The 19,260-nt window shown below is 50.1% G+C and overlaps 2 protein-coding genes across 3 annotated transcripts in view; both read right to left on the reverse strand.

Annotated features, from left to right (window-relative positions):
* Window positions 1–9,818: 9,818 nt before the first annotated feature.
* On the reverse strand, window positions 9,819–10,388 carry LOC125759577 (ubiquitin-conjugating enzyme E2 N-like). Its single transcript, XM_049418555.1, has one exon. The coding sequence runs from the start codon at window positions 10,385–10,387 to the stop codon at window positions 10,004–10,006; it is 384 nt and encodes a 127-aa protein (XP_049274512.1). The 5' UTR covers window position 10,388; the 3' UTR covers window positions 9,819–10,003.
* Window positions 10,389–10,960: 572 nt separating this feature from the next.
* LOC119402231 (uncharacterized) overlaps window positions 10,961–19,260 on the reverse strand; it is a 134,326-nt gene continuing 126,026 nt past the window's right edge. For both annotated transcript variants that reach the window (XM_049418554.1, XM_037669361.2), the window contains exon 4: window positions 10,961–15,890. In XM_049418554.1, coding sequence (XP_049274511.1) covers window positions 12,038–14,749 — 2,712 coding nt within the window. In that variant the 5' untranslated portion in view covers window positions 14,750–15,890 and the 3' untranslated portion in view covers window positions 10,961–12,037. The remainder of the gene's footprint in view (window positions 15,891–19,260) is intronic.

Genomic DNA, 19,260 nt, shown 5'->3' on the forward strand with positions numbered 1-19,260 from the left:
GCTGGGCTACTGGGGCGGCACGACGCGCTTTGCGTTTCCCTCTAGTCCGGCCGTGGTGTTCAATCACATTTTAACATGCCGCGGGATGGCGACCAATTTTCTGCGTCCAATACGCGACGCTCTTCTGGCTATCACACCTAGTTCTCTGATTACGCTTTCACCGCTAACTACTACAGGTACCACAAGGGTTTGTTTAAACATTTAGCTGGGACGTTAGTCATCAGGATGGAGATGTACCACCAATCACCAAAGTGGGTGCATACACGTTAAATGGCGTCATTGTCTGCCAGACATCAATATACATTGTGCAAACTTTCTTATATCAATGTACAATAAGCATTCAGATACTTCTGTAAGGGCACGCTTTACTTTCGTGTTATTCTGGTTCCTATGACGGAGGGATCAACCGTGTTTTTTTTCTTTTTGTACTTAAACAATTTGTTAGTTAGGATTACTTAACAAAATTGGTAAATATTGATTTTAGGCTAGAAATGCGACTTACAAAGATCGAGAGCGTCCTCAGAAACATCCATTGCATTATTTGCGATATAGAAGTATCACGTATACCATTTTTACAAGCTGCAAAGAAAGCCCGCGAGATACAAAAAGACCCACGTGACTAGCGCATTCGCGCGCAGCGAACGTGCTGCTCTCAGCCGCGATTTGAGCGAGCGAAATCAGCTGCGGCCGCGACTCGCCGGCTCCGTTGTAGCGGTAGGCATCGATAAGTTGGCGGTGATTTGTTGGCCCGCGCTCGCTACAACTTGCACCGTCACGAGCACCAACTGACTGACGCGGGTCAAGAGACCATCGTTAACTTTTCAGCCTACCACTACAACGGAGCCGGCGAGTCGCGGCCGCAGCTGATTTCACTCGCTCAAATCGCGGCTGAGAGCAGCACGTTCGCTGCGCGCGAATGCGCTAGTCACGTGGGTCTTTTTGTATCTCGCGGGCTTTCTTTGCAGCTTGTAAAAATGGTATACGTGATACTTCTTTATCGCAAATGATGCAATGGCGGTTTCTGAAGACGCTTTTGAACTTTGCAAGTCGCATTTCTTGCCTAAAATCAATATTTACCAATTTAGTTAAGTAATCCTAATTAACAAATTATTAAATTACAAAAGGAAAAATTGTCTACAGCGCGCAAGGTGACTGTCAGCAACTTTGAACTGATTTCACTCGCTTGCTTCTGATATTGTATTCTTTAACCCCGTGGCTAAAGATAGCTGGGACACCCGGTATATATCATATATATTGTCGCGGGTTATAAAACACGGGGGCTTTATTTAGAAAGGCGTACGGCGTGTCGTACTCCAAGATAGCGCTGAAGGCGTGCAGCCGCCAAGAACGTCTTCTTTTTCAGTCTTTTCCGCTGCGCCTCTCGAGCGCACCGGTTGTCTTCTTTGTCGTCGCCAGCGTACTGACAGACACAAATATGGACGCGGCAATATCATGTCGATTAAACCAGTGAGGTAATGGAGCTTCAGCAGATTCATGGTTTTGAAATTTCAGCTGGACCTCACTTAAGGCATTGCACTGATTGAAAAATTATGTAACGCTGTATTAATTGTGATTCAAACACTTTCTGCAGAACCGGAAGTGTGGAGTGGAGTCTTTTGGTTATGGGGGCGCTCGGTGGCTGTGAGCGCGTAGAAGAAAACGACGATCGCATGTGCGCTCGTGTCACGCAGCAGCCGCTGGCAGCGGGCAGTTGCGGCCCGAGGCTTGGACCAGTAAAGATGTGTCTTTTTGGGCCTCGGCCTCATCTCTAAAGGGTTCAGGGCTAGCTATAGCCGCAAAACCCTACATCTGGCGCCCAACGGGAAGGACCACGCCCCACCATGTTCTGCGCGATCATCGCCCGCCGGATCCCAGCAGCTCCTGATTTCGGCCCCATGCACGGCGACATCGCCTTCGCGGAGCTATGGGCGCTGAAACGGGCGTTCCTGGACATGGCCGCCTACGGGGTCTACGACTTGGTCCTTCTACATCTGCCGGTCGAGACCCTCGTGTGCCTCTGCCTTTCCGGGAAAATGACCCTTGACGAGCAGCGGCGTGCCATCATCGCCCTGGAGCACCTCGGTGCCTACTGCGGCGTCCCGCTGCCCGTGCAGGTCAAGGAGGCTCTGACGCGCTCGTGTCGCGAGGCGGCACTCAAGGCCCACAACGAAAACGCCGACGACGCGTGCGCTGACGAGGTCGGCGTCGAAGCTCGAGCGAGCTTCTGCGGCGGGCCGGCTCCGCGGGACGACAAGCGACACGGTGGCAACGCATCGTCCGCCAACGAGGGCGACAGGAACGTGATCGGCGAGGACTACACAGCGACGGACGAGGAGACCGCCGAAAACGAGGCCGAGGACTCCCAGGACCGCGAAAGAGAGTGCGACGGAACAAACCTCGAGGTCGGCGTCGAAGAGAACCCGCACGGCGCGTCACCTTCAGAGGAAGCGTGTCACGACACGGCACCGAAGGTGGACGAGGAGATTGCCGAGGAGTTTGGCGAGGAAGGAGACGAGAAAGCTGATGACAAGGTGGGCCTGGTTTTGTGCCGGTTGATTTCCGTTACGACGCCAGCATGCGGGAACTGGACGGTGCGGGAAAAGATGTTGGAGGGCGAGAAGTAAAGGATGGAAAGGCGGAGAAGACGAGAAAGCGGCGGAAAAGGAAGAAAAAGAGAAACCACGATGAACAGCGCGGTGGTGTGGGGGCCATGGATAACTAGGCGATCGTGGACGAGGCGATCATTGGGGACGCAGCGATCGTTGGGGACGAGGCGATCGTGTGGACACAGTGGCACACGTTAAGTCACATTTTCAGTCACTAGTACAACAATCATCATCACCCGTCATTTGAGAAAATAACTTCAAAAGGAGGGGAGCAAATATTTACAAGGCCACGACGGTATTCACAGTTTCACCGAAACACCGGCAATTCGGGGTAAAGAAAAAAAAGGTTAAAGAAAAGGCAGAGACTGTTGGAAAGGGAGAGCAAGCAGGATTTCAATAAGGCAGAGAGACAGAAAAAAATACAGCATATCCACGGGTGAATGATGAAGAGCTTGGGCGCAGCTCCTGAAGCAATCATGGTCCCGGGATTAGCTTCTCGTTGAGCCCGTTTCGCAGCGGCGTCCTTGGCGCGCACCGTCAAGCGAGCGCTGTGAAACACTGCCGCCAAGCGAGCGCCCGCCGCTGCGCATCGTCCATGCTCCGCCAACAATCCGACACGTACGGCGACGATCCAGGAGAATGAGAGAGGCGCTCGCTCCCCGCGCATCCCCGCGCAGCCCGCACAGCAGCCAATCGGAGAGGATGGATGGATGGATGGATGCTATGAGCGTCCCCTTTATAACGGGGCGGTGACATGTCTGCCACCAGGCTCGAAGGATAAAAAAAGAAAAAAAAGAAAAAAAAACTCCTTGTTTCATGTTGTCCTAATGCCCTATCTACATTGATTAAATCTATGTTATTATAACAAAAAATATAAATTCACAGTCCATCTTTCTGCCTCTTAAGGCAGAATAACCTTTTTTCCCCCAATTATTTATTTTTGTACTTTATCTCTACTTTTCTGCCACCAATACTCTAACCGTCTCTTACTTATTTCTATCGCGGGCGTGTTCAGCTTTCCATTGTTGTCCCTAAAACCCAAGGCTTCATGTAGACTCGTGCCCACACGTATACCTGGGTGAATATCGCCACATTCAATCAGTACATGTTCCATCGTTTCCTTAGTTCCCCCGCAGCATGTACATAGTTCTTCTTCGTTACTGAATCTCGCTTTATAACTACGCGTTCTCAGGCAGCCCGACCTTGCTTCAAACAGTAAAGCGCTTCCCCTTGAATTATCATAAAACCTTTCCCTCCTTATTTCGTTTTTTCCTTTTCGGTAGTTACTCAGAGCCGGCTTCTTTTCCATCGCTGTCCTCCAATAAGTCTTCTCCGCCTCTCTGGCCTTCCGCTTAATGATCCTTGTTGCCATATCGCCCGCACTGCCAGCCGTATATTTACTGGTGAGCCTCCTAGTTCTTTTTATCCACTGCGTGTCAACGCTTTTTCTATACAAATACCTGAAAACCTTCTCTGCCCATCTACTCTTCTTCATTTTCCTCAGCCTCTCTTCGAATCTCATTTTGCTCTGAGCTTCCCTCACTTCAAAGCCTGTCCATCCCATATCACCCTTTACCGCCTCATTTGTCGTCTTCCCGTGAGCGCCCACCATCCTTTGATTTACATCCATTCCTGATTGTACCTCTGACTTCATGCAAACCACTGAGTTCCCAAATGTAAGCCCCTGGACCATCACACCCTTCCACAGCCCTCGAAGCACCTCGTACCTATTGTATCCCCATAAAGCTCTGTGCTTCATAATTGCAGCATTCCTCTTTCCCTTTGCTACCGCTGCTTTCTCTTGTACCTCCATATATCTATCCCCTTCATTTACCCATACTCCGAGGTACTTGTACTCGCTTACCCTCGGTATTTTTTGGCCCTGTATGAAGACCGTATGGTCTTCGTGATCATTGAATACCATCAATCCACATTTTGTTGCACTAAATCCTAGTCCTAGAGCCTCACATTCCCTTCCGCATATATCTGCCAGTCGCTGTATATCATCTTGACTGTCCGCAAATAAGACAATATCATCAGCATAAAATAGACCTGGAAGCTTCTGCTCAACCATCGTGCCGACCTGTTTGTGTGACAAATTAAACCCAATGTTGCTACCTTCTAGCGCTTTTTCCATCCTTACCATGTACAGCATGAATAACAGCGGGGACAAAGGACATCCCTGTCTCAGCCCCTTGCTAATTTCAACGCTGTCCTTGCTACTTATTCCTTCCCATTCTATACAAACTGTATTTTCTCGGTACATTTCCCTCAAAAGCTGTATACAGTCGTCCCCTATGGCCACTTCTTTCAGTATATCCCACAAAATTTCCTGCTTAACGTTGTCATACGCCCCGGTGATATCTAGATAAGCTACGTATAAGGGCCTGTTTTCTATTTTAGATATTTCTATACACTGGGTAAGAACAAACAGATTATCGTCTAACCGCCTGTCGATTCGAAATCCATTCTGAAGTTCTCCCAAAATATCATTTTGTTCTACCCACGCTTCTATTTTTAATTTTACTGCCTGCATCGCCAACCTGTATAGCACCGATGTAATTGTTAGGGGTCTATAAGAGCGAATGTTATCTTTTTCTCCCTTGCCTTTATAGATTAAGTTCATTCTACTTTTTCGCCAACTGTCTGGTATTTCCCTCTCCTGTAAGCACTTTTCTACGGCTTTCAGCAGTGCTTCTTTAGTGTTATGTCCGAGTTCGTTAATGAGGCTGACGGGAACCCCATCTAAGCCCGGAGTAGTGCGCTTAGGAATTTTTCCTTCGGCCTTCTTCCAATTGAAATTCTCTAGTACTACATCTTCGTCGGTTGCTCTCCTTTGCGTACTTTTACTCACCGGGGGAATCCCCTGGGGGACCTTTTTAAACGAATCGGCTGTTATCTTTCGAATGTAACCTAGCGCTTCATCTCCTTCGAATTTATTTCCTCCTTCATCTACCATATGTTGTTGCATTGTGACAGACTTCCTACCCAGCGCTTTTAGGTGGCTCCAAAATATCCTAGGCGCGGCCTTCTTCTTTTCGCGAATCTCTGTCATCCAGCGTTCACTTTCACCTTTAATTTTTGCCTCGACTAATTTCTGCACAATGGATTTTTGCTCTAAATATATTTCCCATATTTGGTTAACTTCGTCCTGTGGCCGCTTCTCCTTTTTTGCCTGTCTGTGCTCCCGTGATGCCTGACGTCGCATCTCGATCGCTTCCCGGATTTCTTTGTTCCACCAACTTTTGGCTTTTTCTTTCCCTTCCAACAAATAGTTTTCTTCTCTATTTCCATTTCTTTCGTGATTACATGTAGCAGCTCACTATACTTCCAGTCTTTGCCTGGTAGTTCGTGTACTTTTTCCTCGACTCTTGCGGCTATATTTGTTATTGTTTGTCATTTAGATACGAGCTGCCAAACTTTGATTCTATGTTCTTATTTTCAGTTTTATATCCCATTTGTAATATTATGCGTTTATGATCACTACCCAAGCTGTTAATGCCTTCTTCGTCTATTCTCATGTCTCTAAGTTTGTCATATATTCCTTCTGTCATGAGACAGTAATCAATGCTCGATTGCCTGTTTCCGACTTCCCACGTGATCTGCCCCTCACACTTAGGCCCCACGTTAACTATCTCAAGACTATGTTGCTCGCAGAGATCTAGCAATAACTTGCCATTGGTGTCTGAATATCCGTCAAGGTCATGAATGTGAGCGTTCATGTCCCCTAGAAGGATTATTTCGGCATCATGACCAAATTCTTTAATATCGGTGCTTATGCATTTCACTATCTCCAGATTCTTTTCTCTGCAGTTATTCCCCGTCCACAAGTAAGCTACACCTAGCCACGTTTTCTTTCCACCTACTGTGCCCGAAACCCATATGTGCTCTGAACACGTTTGTTTCACTCTCTCCCATTTTGTTCTGCTATGAATTAGCATTCCAACCCCCCCACCTCTCCTTTCTGATGTGATCCTGTTACATCCTTCCCAAACATAATTTTCAATATGTGGTGGCTCTTCCAAGTCTCTAAGGTGTGTTTCTGTAACCGCATAAACACCTATCTGTTCCTTGTTTAACTGTCCCACAATCTCTAACCATTTTGCTTTTTTTCTGCCACCCTGCATGTTAATGTAACTAATTGCAACACGCGCCTTCTCCCTTCTTTTACCTTTTCTCTGTTTTTTCGCTATACTACCTGTCAAAGAGTCCCCCTGGTTGTTTTCCTCATTACAAGCTACCTTGGGCACCGAAGGGCCCGCGTGCCCCCCAAAAAAGCTACTGCGCGTCCTGCAAGACGCCAACCCACCTCATGGCCAAGCCTCCTATCGAAGTGTATTCCGTCTCTTCGAAAACCACCCCACCTGTGCACCTCTCTGTTTATTTCCACTACCTCGATGCCTTTCTCTCGACTAATTCGCCATATCTCTTTGTTTGCGACGACAACCGCTCTTTGCAAGCTGATATTTTGCACTGGTACTTCCGGTATTGTGCATACCACTATCTGCACCTGAGGGGAAATGGCGCGCATGTCATCGACCCATGTGGTCGCTAGTTCGGCTGATTCTTTACTCAAGACGTCGTTTAGACCTCCCGCGATTATCACGAGGTTACGTCCATTAGACTTAGTTGCGAGTTCTGCGCTAGCTTGTCTCATCACTGATCCCAGCCTATGTCCCGGGAACTTCCCTATTAAAACTCGTTTGTCGCCTCTCACCCTTTCCTCGATTGCTTCTGCGCATGTAGCTAAATTCGAGTCCCCGGCGATTATCACGTGATCCGACTTTTCTGCTGGACTCTCCCGCACCTGGCCACTGCCCCGGTTACTAGCGCGTGCTACTGCTGTTGTTTTGTCCCCTCCCGTTCCCAAGACTACTTCGCGGAAAGTGGGTCCTGTGACCCTTGCACCTGTCTTTTCCAAACCTGTTTCCCCCTTCGCGCCTACCACTGTCGGGGTCGATGCCCCATTGTTGCCGCTGTCGCTTGCTACCTTTGCTGCCATGGCTACCTTTGCTAATCCCTCCTCGGCTGACTTAAGCCTTTCCGCCATAGCCATCGTTTTTTCCCGCTCTGTCGCTACCGCTTTCTCCAGCTCGGAGATTCTCACCATGAGCTCATTCTGGGCGGCCATCATTATTTCCATTTTCGCCTCTAACTCGCATTGCTTACACTTGGCGTCAGCTGTCTCTGTCGTCTCATCCTCACAAACCTCTATTTTCCGCCCCATTCCGCATCCTGAACACTTTACGGTCTTTTTGACCATGGCTATAGATCGTTCACACGGTGGATTAGATACACTTAAAGCCAAATGATATCACAAAACTCCGCAAGTACGTTACACGTCAAAGCACCTGTCCACCTTTCAGCCACGTGGTGGCCGAACAAACAAATATTTAAAAAAAAAAAACACCCGAGGCGACTGTCACACCACTTTGTACCAACAGTACAAAGTTGTAAACTCTATTAAGCTGCAATCTAGTGGATTAACTAAAAAAACAAGCTCGAATCATGCAAAAAAAAACAAAAAAACACTTATCTGACGCTGTCATTCCGGAGCCCACGAAAAACATTCCGGAGCCCACGAAAGAGCAGCAGCACTTCCAGCGCCATCTAGTGTCGATTCACACAAGCGCCATATTGCACACAATTCTATTGGACCAACGCCATCTAGGAAATGAGACGAGAAATGGTTATGACGACACAGATTGTGTACAGCTCCATCTAAAATATCGTCCCTGAACTGCAGTTTGTATGTACTTCTATGAGACAGCGCCATCTATTGCAGCATACGGGAGATCCGTTTACGCCGGACAACGGAGACGTGACAAGGTTAGACTCAGAGGAGCTACGCCCCTAAAAAAAAGGGAGACAAAATTGACAAAAGGCGACGAGCTCGGAAAACGGAGACACGCCGATGACGGCCACGACGGCCCTTCACAAAACCTCTCACACCAGTTTCACGCTCAGTCTGGCCAAGACCCCCCGCATCTAGAAGAGCGATGGATGATGAAAAAACGTGGCGGAAAAACACAATCGTGGCCCCAGGGTCAGCACCGCAGCGGGTGCAATGTTTTGGGCCACATCGGCGACAGTGTCCTCTGCTCCTTCTTCGGTTCTTGTTGTCTTGTGTACTTAGTTCCTCTCAAACTTGCTGTTTTTAAGAAAAAAAAATCACAGCATATCCACGGGGTGAATGATGATGAGTGGGGCGAAGCTACGGAGGAAATCATCTGTAAACCGTGAAACTCTTCCGTGAAATGCGCCCAGTACATAATATAAAGAGTGTGAAACATCGTGTATATATTAAACATCAAACTTTTATTGTACTGTTGGTTTACGTGGTCCCTTCATTATCACTTGTGATCGGTGAAATGCAAGGAAGTAGTCTGCTCCCGAGCGAAAGAGCGCCAAGAGCGACCGCATTCCCCGCTCGCCCTGTGCGAATTAAAGGCAAGGCTAGAGGGAAGACAGGACGCGCGTTCCACGACGCGAGGTCGGTAGCACGCCCAACGAAAGCCAACGGAACGCGATCGTGCAAGTGCTCCGGCTTCGCATCGCCTCATGGTTCCATTTAGCGTCCCAAAACCAAATATATTGCTCAAGGTATGCCTTGTGTTTTTGTAGAAATAATTTCTTTATCATGTACATTAAGGCGAAATGTTGAAAGCTCACTAGAGTGTATCGCCCGCAAAGTATGTCTTTTAGTGTGATTTAACTCTCGTACGGCAGGGTCCTCGCGCCGTTGCCGGTCCACCTCGCCCGTTGACGATCGGGCGAGGTGGCTACATACAACTACTACTACTACACTTTAAGAAAAACATCTGGCGTTCTTTCGTTCTGCTTTTACAAAACATCTGGCGTCTTTCGTTGGTTTATTTCATCAATCAACGGCGTTTTGAACAAAATTTTTATTGTTTAATCACGCACAGGAGAAATCTCACCAGGCACTACCTTGGAGGTAAACAATGGCTGCTAATGGGAATGAGAGACAGAAGAAGTCGGCTTTTAGCTAACACTTACACTTCTACTTCTACTAACGTTTCCTACTGGAACATGCCAATGGCTGCTAATGGGGAATGAGAGACAGAAGAATTCGGCTTTTAGTTAACGCGCACGCTGCGAATTTTTTATTGTTCAACAACGCACAGGAGAAATCTCCCACCGGCACCACCTTGGAGGTCAAAGCGTAAGACTTGTTACGGACTACTACGACGATGACGACTACGAGGGACGAACGGGTGCCGCCTTAAGGAGCTTCGCCCCTAAAAACAATTCCTCAAAAGCATTGTCGCCGTTAGCCATTGCCACCTCTCTCTTGCTATGCCTCAGACGTTCATTGCGTACTGCCTTGTTCATTCTCTCGTTGTTCTGATGGCTTCTGCCTCGTTGACCTTCCACTACTCGGCCACGTCGTTTGCCAAGGGTTCGTCGGGGTTAGGGGCACTGAGCAGAGCTTGGATAAACAACAGCACCGTGCGGATCTGCAGCGTCGGGCTCCACTTGTCTTTGAGAATGTCGAGACATATACGACCTAGCTTGTCTATATTGGGGTGGTAGATCTTTGTCATGAAGCGCACTTTGGGAGCAAGCATCGGGTACTCTTCGGGAAGAAACAGTTCCAATTTAAACACTCCTCCTTCAAACGGCGACCCTTCGGGACCGGCTACGACAACGTGAAAATACGTCGCGTTCTGTTCGTCCGGAATTGCACTAATGCGCGGCACAGGTTCGGCCATGAGGCGCTGCGTTTCCTTGATGATTCTCCTCGGTAATCCGGACATTGTGCGGGAATTACTACGATTATTTTGTCCAAGGAGGGAACAAAGAAAGCACAGCGCCTAGCACTCTCATACGGCGAACATCACCGCTGCCGCTGACGCCCATCTATTCCGGGAATCTCTGTTGGAAGTCTCTATTCCGGGAACGCGTTGAGCCGGTAAAGCAAGTCTTAGAATCTTTTGAAGACCGGCTTAAGCTCTCTGAGTTAACTGTATAATTGTTTACAAGACTTTGTGAATCGATACAGCCCGCAGCGGCTCAGCCGAACGAGTTTTCAACTTCTCACGCATTTTACGCGTAGAATTATTCCAATACACGTAACACCAGCGACTTATTTGGTTGGATATGTCCAGTTACGTCACGGAACCCCCTGTGGGCAGCGAGTGTCGTCTGCCTGTGTTACAACGTGCTCTGTGTTGACGTGAGCTGAGCGACAGCGTTTATTTCGAGGTTTCGTTTCTTGGAAACAATGAATTGCCCTAGTTACGTTGTGTACCGCATATCTAGCAACTGGTGACTTGTTGTGATGTTATTTGGGCAGGACCGCTCCAGAAAGAATCACAACAGCACGCCAGTGCACAAACACACGTCCCACTTATATTGCACCCTTCACGCATGGACAACAAACATTCATTAAGACATTGCTAACAAAAAGCACGCGGACTAAACTAAATGAATAAATAGAACGTCCGGCCTACAGTTCGGTCGTCGGGGTAGTCGCCTGGGCCGTCGTTGCTTTCCCGTCGGCACCTTTCAGTGGCGAAGACGACGTGGTTGCGGCGCCGTCACCTGCCGTGACGAAGTCGGAAGACGCAGGGTCGCCGCGTCGAACTCCAGCGGTTCTGCGACGGAGCCGACGACACACGGGTTCCGGCGGCAGCGAGTTGTGCCCTTGAGCACGAACAGTACGCCTGGGAAGCCCACGCCAGCCCTCCTGGAACAGCGGGTCAACGGCAGGTTCAAACCCGGCGTCAGCTCTCCAAGACCAGCGGGGCACGGGCAGGTTCAGGCACCCGGCGTCAGCTCTCCTAGACCGGTCGTCTAGCGGAAGGCTGAGCTTTGGTGGGAGTGTCACGACGTGGCCGGGGTCGTACCTATGGGCCAGACGCCCAACGAGGTAGTCCTGCCTCGAACGACCAACCTCGCGCACTGCCGAAGGCACGGGCCACCCACCCTCGAGGCCGCGCCTCACGAGCTGTCGTCTTCCTCGTCGGCACCGCACGGCACATACACATCACATCCACTTCGCCACCGCACGGCACACTACATATTCAATTTTCGGTTTCGTTTTGCATCCGCGCACCACATATTATCACATCACCCCCTTTTTCGAGAAAGTTGTTCACAACTATTCTAGCACAAAGGCGCGGAACAAAGCGAACTATGAGTGCACGGTAAGTTGGCCTGAGTGTTCGCATGGACACATTAACAATACAGTGCAGTTAGGCAACTACAGTACAAGCGGGTTTGGCTGTGTCGCTACTATTAGCCAACTAATTCGCACTGTTTGCCCAGGTACGTCATGAAAAATGTCTGCATGTACTCCTGAAATAGTGCCTGCATATTCTTAACTTGTTGAGCTGTAAGGTTTGGTAATCCCTTGGTATCCGCACAAAACTGCGTGCGATACGAGCCCAATATTGGCATTCGTTTTACTCCGTCTTCTTCTTCGGAGAGTTTTCGTGGATCTCTGCAACAACTGAGACCTGTTGCGGTTCCATAGATTCGCGCTCTTCGTATTTTTTGAGCATGTTGATATGAAAAATCTTGTTTTTCCCAGACACATCGATGACGTAGTCCACATCGTTTATCCGTTCGATGACCTGGAACGGCCCTTTCCACTGCATTAACAGCTTGTTGGAGTCAGTCGGCAGCAGAATTAAAACCTTATTGTCTGGGCATAGTTTTCTAGGGCGACTTTTCTTGTCATAGTAGGTTTTTTGCTTCGCACGAGCCTTCTCCAGCTGTTCATGTGCTATCTTGCAAGTCTCCTCTAGGCGATTGCGCAAATCAAAGACATAGGTGTAAGTCGTCCGCGTTTCTGCGTCTAGCCCCTCATTTGTCCACAGTTCTCTCAGCACGGTTAGCGGTCCTCGGACGTGGCGGCCGTAAATGAGTTGAAACGGAGAGAACCCGAGGCTTGCCTGTGGGGCTTCCCTATATGCAAATAGCAGTGGAGCAAGGTACCGGTCCCAAGATCGAGGTCTCTCTTGGCACATTCTCTTTAGCATTGTCTTGAGGGTGCCATTGAACTTCTCCACGAGACCGTTCGCGATCGCATGATATGGGGTCGTCTTTAGCATCTTCACGGAGAGAAGCCTGCTAACCTCTTTCATTAATTCTGAGGTGAAACTTGCCCCTTGGTCGGTTACCATTTCCTTTGGCAAGCCGATGCGGGAGAAAATCTCGACGAGTGCTTCCGCAACGTGAACTGCATCGATTGCGGGCAATGCTACAGCGTCGGGGTAACGAGTAGCAAAATCGATGAGTGTCAAAACGTATCGGTTCCCACGGTCCGATCTTGGTGAAAATGGGCCGATTACATCAACCGCGACCCTTTCAAAAGGTGTCCGGATAAGAGGCATGTTGCCTAGTGGCGCGACTCCAACTTTTCCTTTAGGGGTAGTTCTCTGGCACTTGTCGCAAGACTTGACAAAGCGCTTGACGTCCCCATTCAAATCAGGCCAATAAAATTCTTCCAGGACACGATCAGTGGTTCTTTTGATGCCTTGGTGTCCTGCCATGATACTTGCATGAGCAATGTCCAGTATACCGACCCGGAACACTTTCGGAGTGACCATCTGTTTAAAGGTTCTTCCAGTGGCCAGGCGGTAGCGTCGATAAAGTAATCCTTTATCTTCAATGAACTCATAACTGTGACCCTTTCCCGATTTGAACTCTTTGTTCACTTTAGCAAAGACAGCTTTTAGGGTCGGGTCCTTTCGCTGCTCCTCGACGAGTTGCGCTCTGGTAACGTCAGGTAAGAAAGTTGTTGACACGTACAAAGGCTTGATCTTGTCTTGGCCTTGTTGTTTGGCTTCGGCTTTTGCCACGCTTGAAGAGACAGTGGTTGAGGTGACAGGGGACTTGGTCGGGTGTGCTTGCGCCGGTAACTCATCCACCTGGGTACGAGCCGCCTGCTTCCAGTCAGAATCCGGGTCGTACGGTCCTCTGACGCCTGGAAGATTTCCCAGCACAAGGTCATATAGGGGTCGATCCATACAAGCCACTTTCAGCATCCCTGTGAAGTACGGTGTGTGGACTTGTACAACAGCTTCCGGGAGATGGCTAGTTGACCCGTCTAGGAGAACGACGCCGATGTTCTTGCCTGTGAGCCACACATCAGGAACGAGCTCTCGTCGGGCGATTGCCGTGTTGCATCCCGTATCGCGTAGTACTCGAACCTCTCTTCCTAGCAGTAGACCTCCGACCACTGGCATCCCGTCGACCAGGAAACGTACTGCACCCTGCAAGTTGTCGTCGTCGTGGTGACTTGCGCAAGGAATCTTCCCTCCTGGACGCTTGGATGCTTTCCTAGCTGCAGTCCGGGCAGATTCGGATTCAGTAAATGCGCACGACGAACTCGGTTTGTGGTCCCCATGCTGGTTTCGGCAGGTTTCTGTTACGTGTCCCGTTTTTCCGCACAACTTGCACTTTAGCATCTGCTTAGGTGGATTGCGGCAGTCAGGAGCTAAATGTCCGAAACGATTGCAAAGGATACACTTGAGTTGCGGTTTACGCGACGCTTCGGTAGGCTTTCCACCTGATTCTTTCGCTGGTTCAGGACCTTTGCCTAGATTAGTCAAATTCTGCGCCTCCAGGAAGCGATCCGTCAAATTAGCGAGCTCATCTAGTGACTTGCACTCTCGCTCTTTCAAGAAAACAACCAGCTTTGGATGGCAACAACGCAAGAATTGCTCAGAGATTACGTGATCCCTTAGACCTTCGTAGGTTTTCGATACGTTTGCCATGTCTATCCAATGGTCAAAATAGCTGGCAATTCTTGCTGCTAACTGTCTGCCAGTTTCACCATCTGCTGCTCGTGCTTTCCTAAACTTCTCTTGGTAGCCTTGAGCCGTGAACTGAAATCTCTGCAGTAGAGCTTTCTTTACTTTCTGATAGTCAAGGGAATCGGCGGCAGTCATTCGGCCTGTCACGGTTAACGCGTCACCCGTTAGGCACATGCTTACAGCGAGACCCCATTTTTCTTGCGGCCAATCCTGTCCTGTGGCTACGCGCTCGAATCGCTGCAGATAGGCGTGCAAATCATCGCGTTTCTCGTCAAATAAAGGCAGTAACTTCTGCGGATTGAGAGGCGAGGAGTTGCTGGGCGCAGTCAAAGCGTCATTCGCTGCTACGGGCATATTCTGAGCTCCTTCCTGAAGCTTGAGCTTTAGCTACAGAATTTCGCGTTGCCTTTCGTCAGCTTCTTTGGCGGCCTCTCGTTCTGCAGCTCTCTCATCCCTTAGCTTAGCTTGTTGGGCCTCAATCCACTTGTTAAGCTCTGCACCCGAGAACCCTAGTTGGAGCCCTATAGCTGCGAGTTTTTCCAAGTCCATGGTGCAGTTTGAACGTGTGTCTGTCTCGAACGAAACTGTTCTTTCACTGGTTTAACGAGCGGATCCTGGCAGGCTCGCCATTTTGTGATGTTATTTGGGCAGGACCGCTCCAGAAAGAATCACAACAGCACGCCAGTGCACAAACACACGTCCCACTTATATTGCACCCTTCACGCATGGACAACAAACATTCATTAAGACATTGCTAGCAAAAAGCACGCGGACTAAACTAAATGAATAAATAGAACGTCCGGCCTACAGTTCGGTCGTCGGGGTAGTCGCCTGGGCCGTCGTTGCTTTCCCGTCGGCACCTTTCAGTGGCGAAGACAACGTGGTTGCGGCGCCGTCACCTGCCGTGACGAAGTCGGAAGACGCAGGGTCGCCGCGTCGAACTCCAGCGGTTCTGCGACGGAGCCGACGACACACGGGTTCCGGCGGCAGCGAGTTGTGCCCTTGAGCACGAACAGTACGCCTGGGAAGCCCACGCCAGCCCTCCTGGAACAGCGGGTCAACGGCAGGTTCAAACCCGGCGTCAGCTCTCCAAGACCAGCGGGGCACGGGCAGGTTCAGGCACCCGGCGTCAGCTCTCCTAGACCGGTCGTCTAGCGGAAGGCTGAGCTTTGGTGGGAGTGTCACGACGTGGCCGGGGTCGTACCTATGGGCCAGACGCCCAACGAGGTAGTCCTGCCTCGAACGACCAACCTCGCGCACTGCCGAAGGCACGGGCCACCCACCCTCGAGGCCGCGCCTCACGAGCTGTCGTCTTCCTCGTCGGCACCGCACGGCACATACACATCACATCCACTTCGCCACCGCACGGCACACTACATATTCAATTTTCGGTTTCGTTTTGCATCCGCGCACCACATATTATCACACTTGTAAAGCTGCGACACCGTGTAATGTTTGTGAGACATATGGCGAGCGGAATCGCTGCAGCTCCTACCTGCAATGAGCATCGCGCTCTCGAAATCAGGTCAGCGACACGAACCACGTGTCTGCGGCTGTAACTTCACCCCTGAAGACACATACATTGCCCGAGTTTACGCTTCTCAGTGACCATTCTCAAATTATTTTAAATGCGAAGCATTTCTTAGCGAACCTCTGGCACTTTGGGCGTTTCTATCTACATATCTATCTATCTATCTTTCTATCTAGCCGCCTACGTCTGGGTGCTCTCATGATGGCCTCCTTAACTTGGTGTAGACCAAAATTTGCATGGGAGGGTAAGAGGATTTGACGAATATGACTGCCAGGTCATGACATGAATAACGTTAAAATCTTGTCGAGTACGTCGTCAAACCCTTTCCACTAGGCACGTGTGGCACATACCCGTTTACCACGGGCCGCGGTATACGGGTATGCGCCACAGGTGATTGAAAGTTTATATCTACCCAGGAACGGCGAGAACAGACATTGTTAACCTAAACGCTAGAGCGTTAAGGAAAACCAACATGGGCAACGTTGACTCAACGAATGGAAAGAATGAAAATTAGGATCCCACCAGGAATCGAACCCAAGCATTCTGCGTGGCAATCAGGTATTCTACCACTGAGCCACGCCAGGTCTATAAATTGGTTTGGAAAAACAGCCCACGCAGGCGTAATATCGGTGCAACGTCAATTGTGGTTGTGGTGCTGGCTATCTAATTTTACAAGAAAGCAATGAACACTACATGATACTCCTACGATGTCTACCCCTACGATACAGGCGTCATATCAGATTAACGTCTGTAGTTCCAGTGTTGGCTCCGCTTTTAGAGCAGTCTAATAAACATTACGTTTGTATTCCTATGATTCAGCAAGCTATATTGAAGCATTGCTCGACCCCGGAGGAATACATTAACGAAAGTTACATATGATATCCACTTCACCGCGCCGTAAAGTGCACTTGGTCCGCCAGAACGACACAGTGTCCTCTTTATTTCTTACGAGGCTGGGCGATGGCCTCATGCTGACGAGGATGATGCCAGATTGATTGACAGCCGCTTTGTAGATTAGGCTACGTAGGCCACACACACACAGGTAGTCTACGAATACGACAAACACCATCCACTGATGTTGGTCTACGTAGCACTATCCAGGTCTACCAGCATCGACGGCCTATACCTCACCAACGCGAAGGGTGGCTTCAGGTTCCGGCATGTCGCCGGCTCTGTCGACAGATAATTTGTCGACGAAATGACCGAGGCATCAACGAATTCCAACAGCTCTACTATACCACATATTTCACTAGACATGGACCCCTCGTCTCCACGACCACGACCAGATCCTATAACAGGTCATGACCAGCTGCTGGTGCTCACTTATCACAGTGATGATGTCCTTGTTCAAGAACTGTCAAGAACTTCTTGCACGCATGCACACGTGTTCGCGAAACGTGCGTGCGTTCTCGGGACACGTATAAGCACTACATACCAGCTTACCGCTTCTGGTGTTGGTAATACCCACGTTGCCATTGGCAGCGTTAGCCAACCGTAAACAACTGGTTATATAACACATATGCGGCTATTCAACGTATATAAGTTTGCGTATAAAATTTATACAAATCTTCAGCGTCATTTTGTAACGTGTCGCTCAGTAAAAAAAAGTTACGCCACAGTCACCTACCCGCCGCATGCTTCGCATAACATCGACTCCCACAGTACGTGGGATCTGCCGAATTTTTTGTTTGTCCGCATGCGCGAGGGGGCTACGTGACTGGTCGACAGATCCTCGAGGCACTGGGAATCAACTACCATACGCAGCGCGGCGAAAAGGTCGGGATACCCAGACGTATTCGCGAGCGCATCGTCGTTCTGCCGTTGCCTAAGAACATGCACCCGACACATCACATCGGCCGGCGCAACAGGCGCGCCCAAGACCTTGAAAAGAAATACGGCAGCACCAAAGACACAGTTTACGTGGACGCGGCCCGTTACGAGTGCCACCGCGGCTTCGTGGTCGCGATCACGGATCACGTAGGAACGTGCGTCACGAGCGCGACAATAGGCACGGAAGAGACGGAGGCGGCCGAAGAAGCTGCCATAGCCCTCGCGAGAACAACCACGGACGCCGAGGTGATAATAGGCGACTCGCAGGCGGCGATACGCAACTACGCCAGCGGCCGGATCTCCCGCGAAGCGGCCCGCATTCTCCAAATTCACGAAGGCTACATTTGCCGCAAAAACGAAAGTTTCCTCATATGGACCCACGCCCACACGGAGACTCCGCTTGCGGGCAACGCAACTGCCCACGCCGCGGCTCGAGGACTTACACGCCGAGCTGCGACGCTTGCCGACAGTCCCGATGTCTCGCACACTTCGACAGCGATGCAGGAATGGACGTGGGGGGATCGCATGACCACTTTCAGAGACATCACAGAACACTACAGACTGAACAGATGCAAATATCCACCACCCCACGCCAAACTAAACAAGAAACACAGGTTGCCTGGAGACAACTACAGACACACACGTACCCAAATCCGGTGATCCTTCGCCTCTGCTACCCAGACATTTGTACGTCCGACGCGTGTAAAGCGTGCGCAGCCAGAGCGAGCGCTGCAGTACATGCTGTGAAAGTGTACCGGTAGCGAGCAGCAGTCCCCTACGAACCCGGTAGACATGGCAGTCTCGAACCGCGAGGCGCGGTGGGAGGCGGCTCTGCTCAGCCACGACCCTGCCGATCAACTGTGGGCCGTCCGGCATGCCCAAGATGCCGCCCGGGTCCAAGGACTCGAGGCCGTCACCTAGGCCGGGGTGCTTGTAGCCCCGCCCAATGACGCCGGACATGTCCAATAAAGTTTTTACTCACTCACTTGTCCGCATGCCTTTGCGGACAAGTGAGTCCTTATTTTATTCTCCGTACAGGAGAATGAAATAAGGTCGCCTGGCAGTGTGGCGGCACTTGTCGGAGCAGATAATAACCACTACGCGAGCTTCGTCGCTATGCCAGACGACGTACTGCCGGGTGCACTGGAACATGGCCTCCGAGATTACGCGCACTCTCGGAAGTCTCTGACTGGGCGAAGCTGAAGCCGTCGAGTGCGCTCATGAGAGCGCTGCGATCGCCACCGTTTGTCATGAGCTGAGGAGGCAGGGCAGCGGAGAGAGGGAGGGTGTAGATATCATTGTCCGTAGCGGCTTTGGTACACGGTGCGTCACTTAATTTGCGGTGCAAATGATTTGATGATGCTCCAGCCTAAACGCTGACGAAACTCAAAAACCGTTACAGGGTCCCATTAAGTGGTGGGATTTGCCTAATTTCTGTCGCACATACCAATTCATGATGATGATAAGTTGTTTTTTTTTTGTACGCACAAAATTTTAAGCACAG

This window comes from Rhipicephalus sanguineus, chromosome 8 (assembly GCF_013339695.2).
Source record: "Rhipicephalus sanguineus isolate Rsan-2018 chromosome 8, BIME_Rsan_1.4, whole genome shotgun sequence".
Classification (NCBI taxonomy): Eukaryota; Metazoa; Arthropoda; class Arachnida; order Ixodida; family Ixodidae; genus Rhipicephalus; species Rhipicephalus sanguineus.

Coding starts and splice junctions, on each gene's coding strand:
- LOC125759577 (XM_049418555.1), bottom strand. CDS start 10,387: ATGTCCGGATTACCGAGGAGAATCATCAAGGAAACGCAGCGCCTCATG.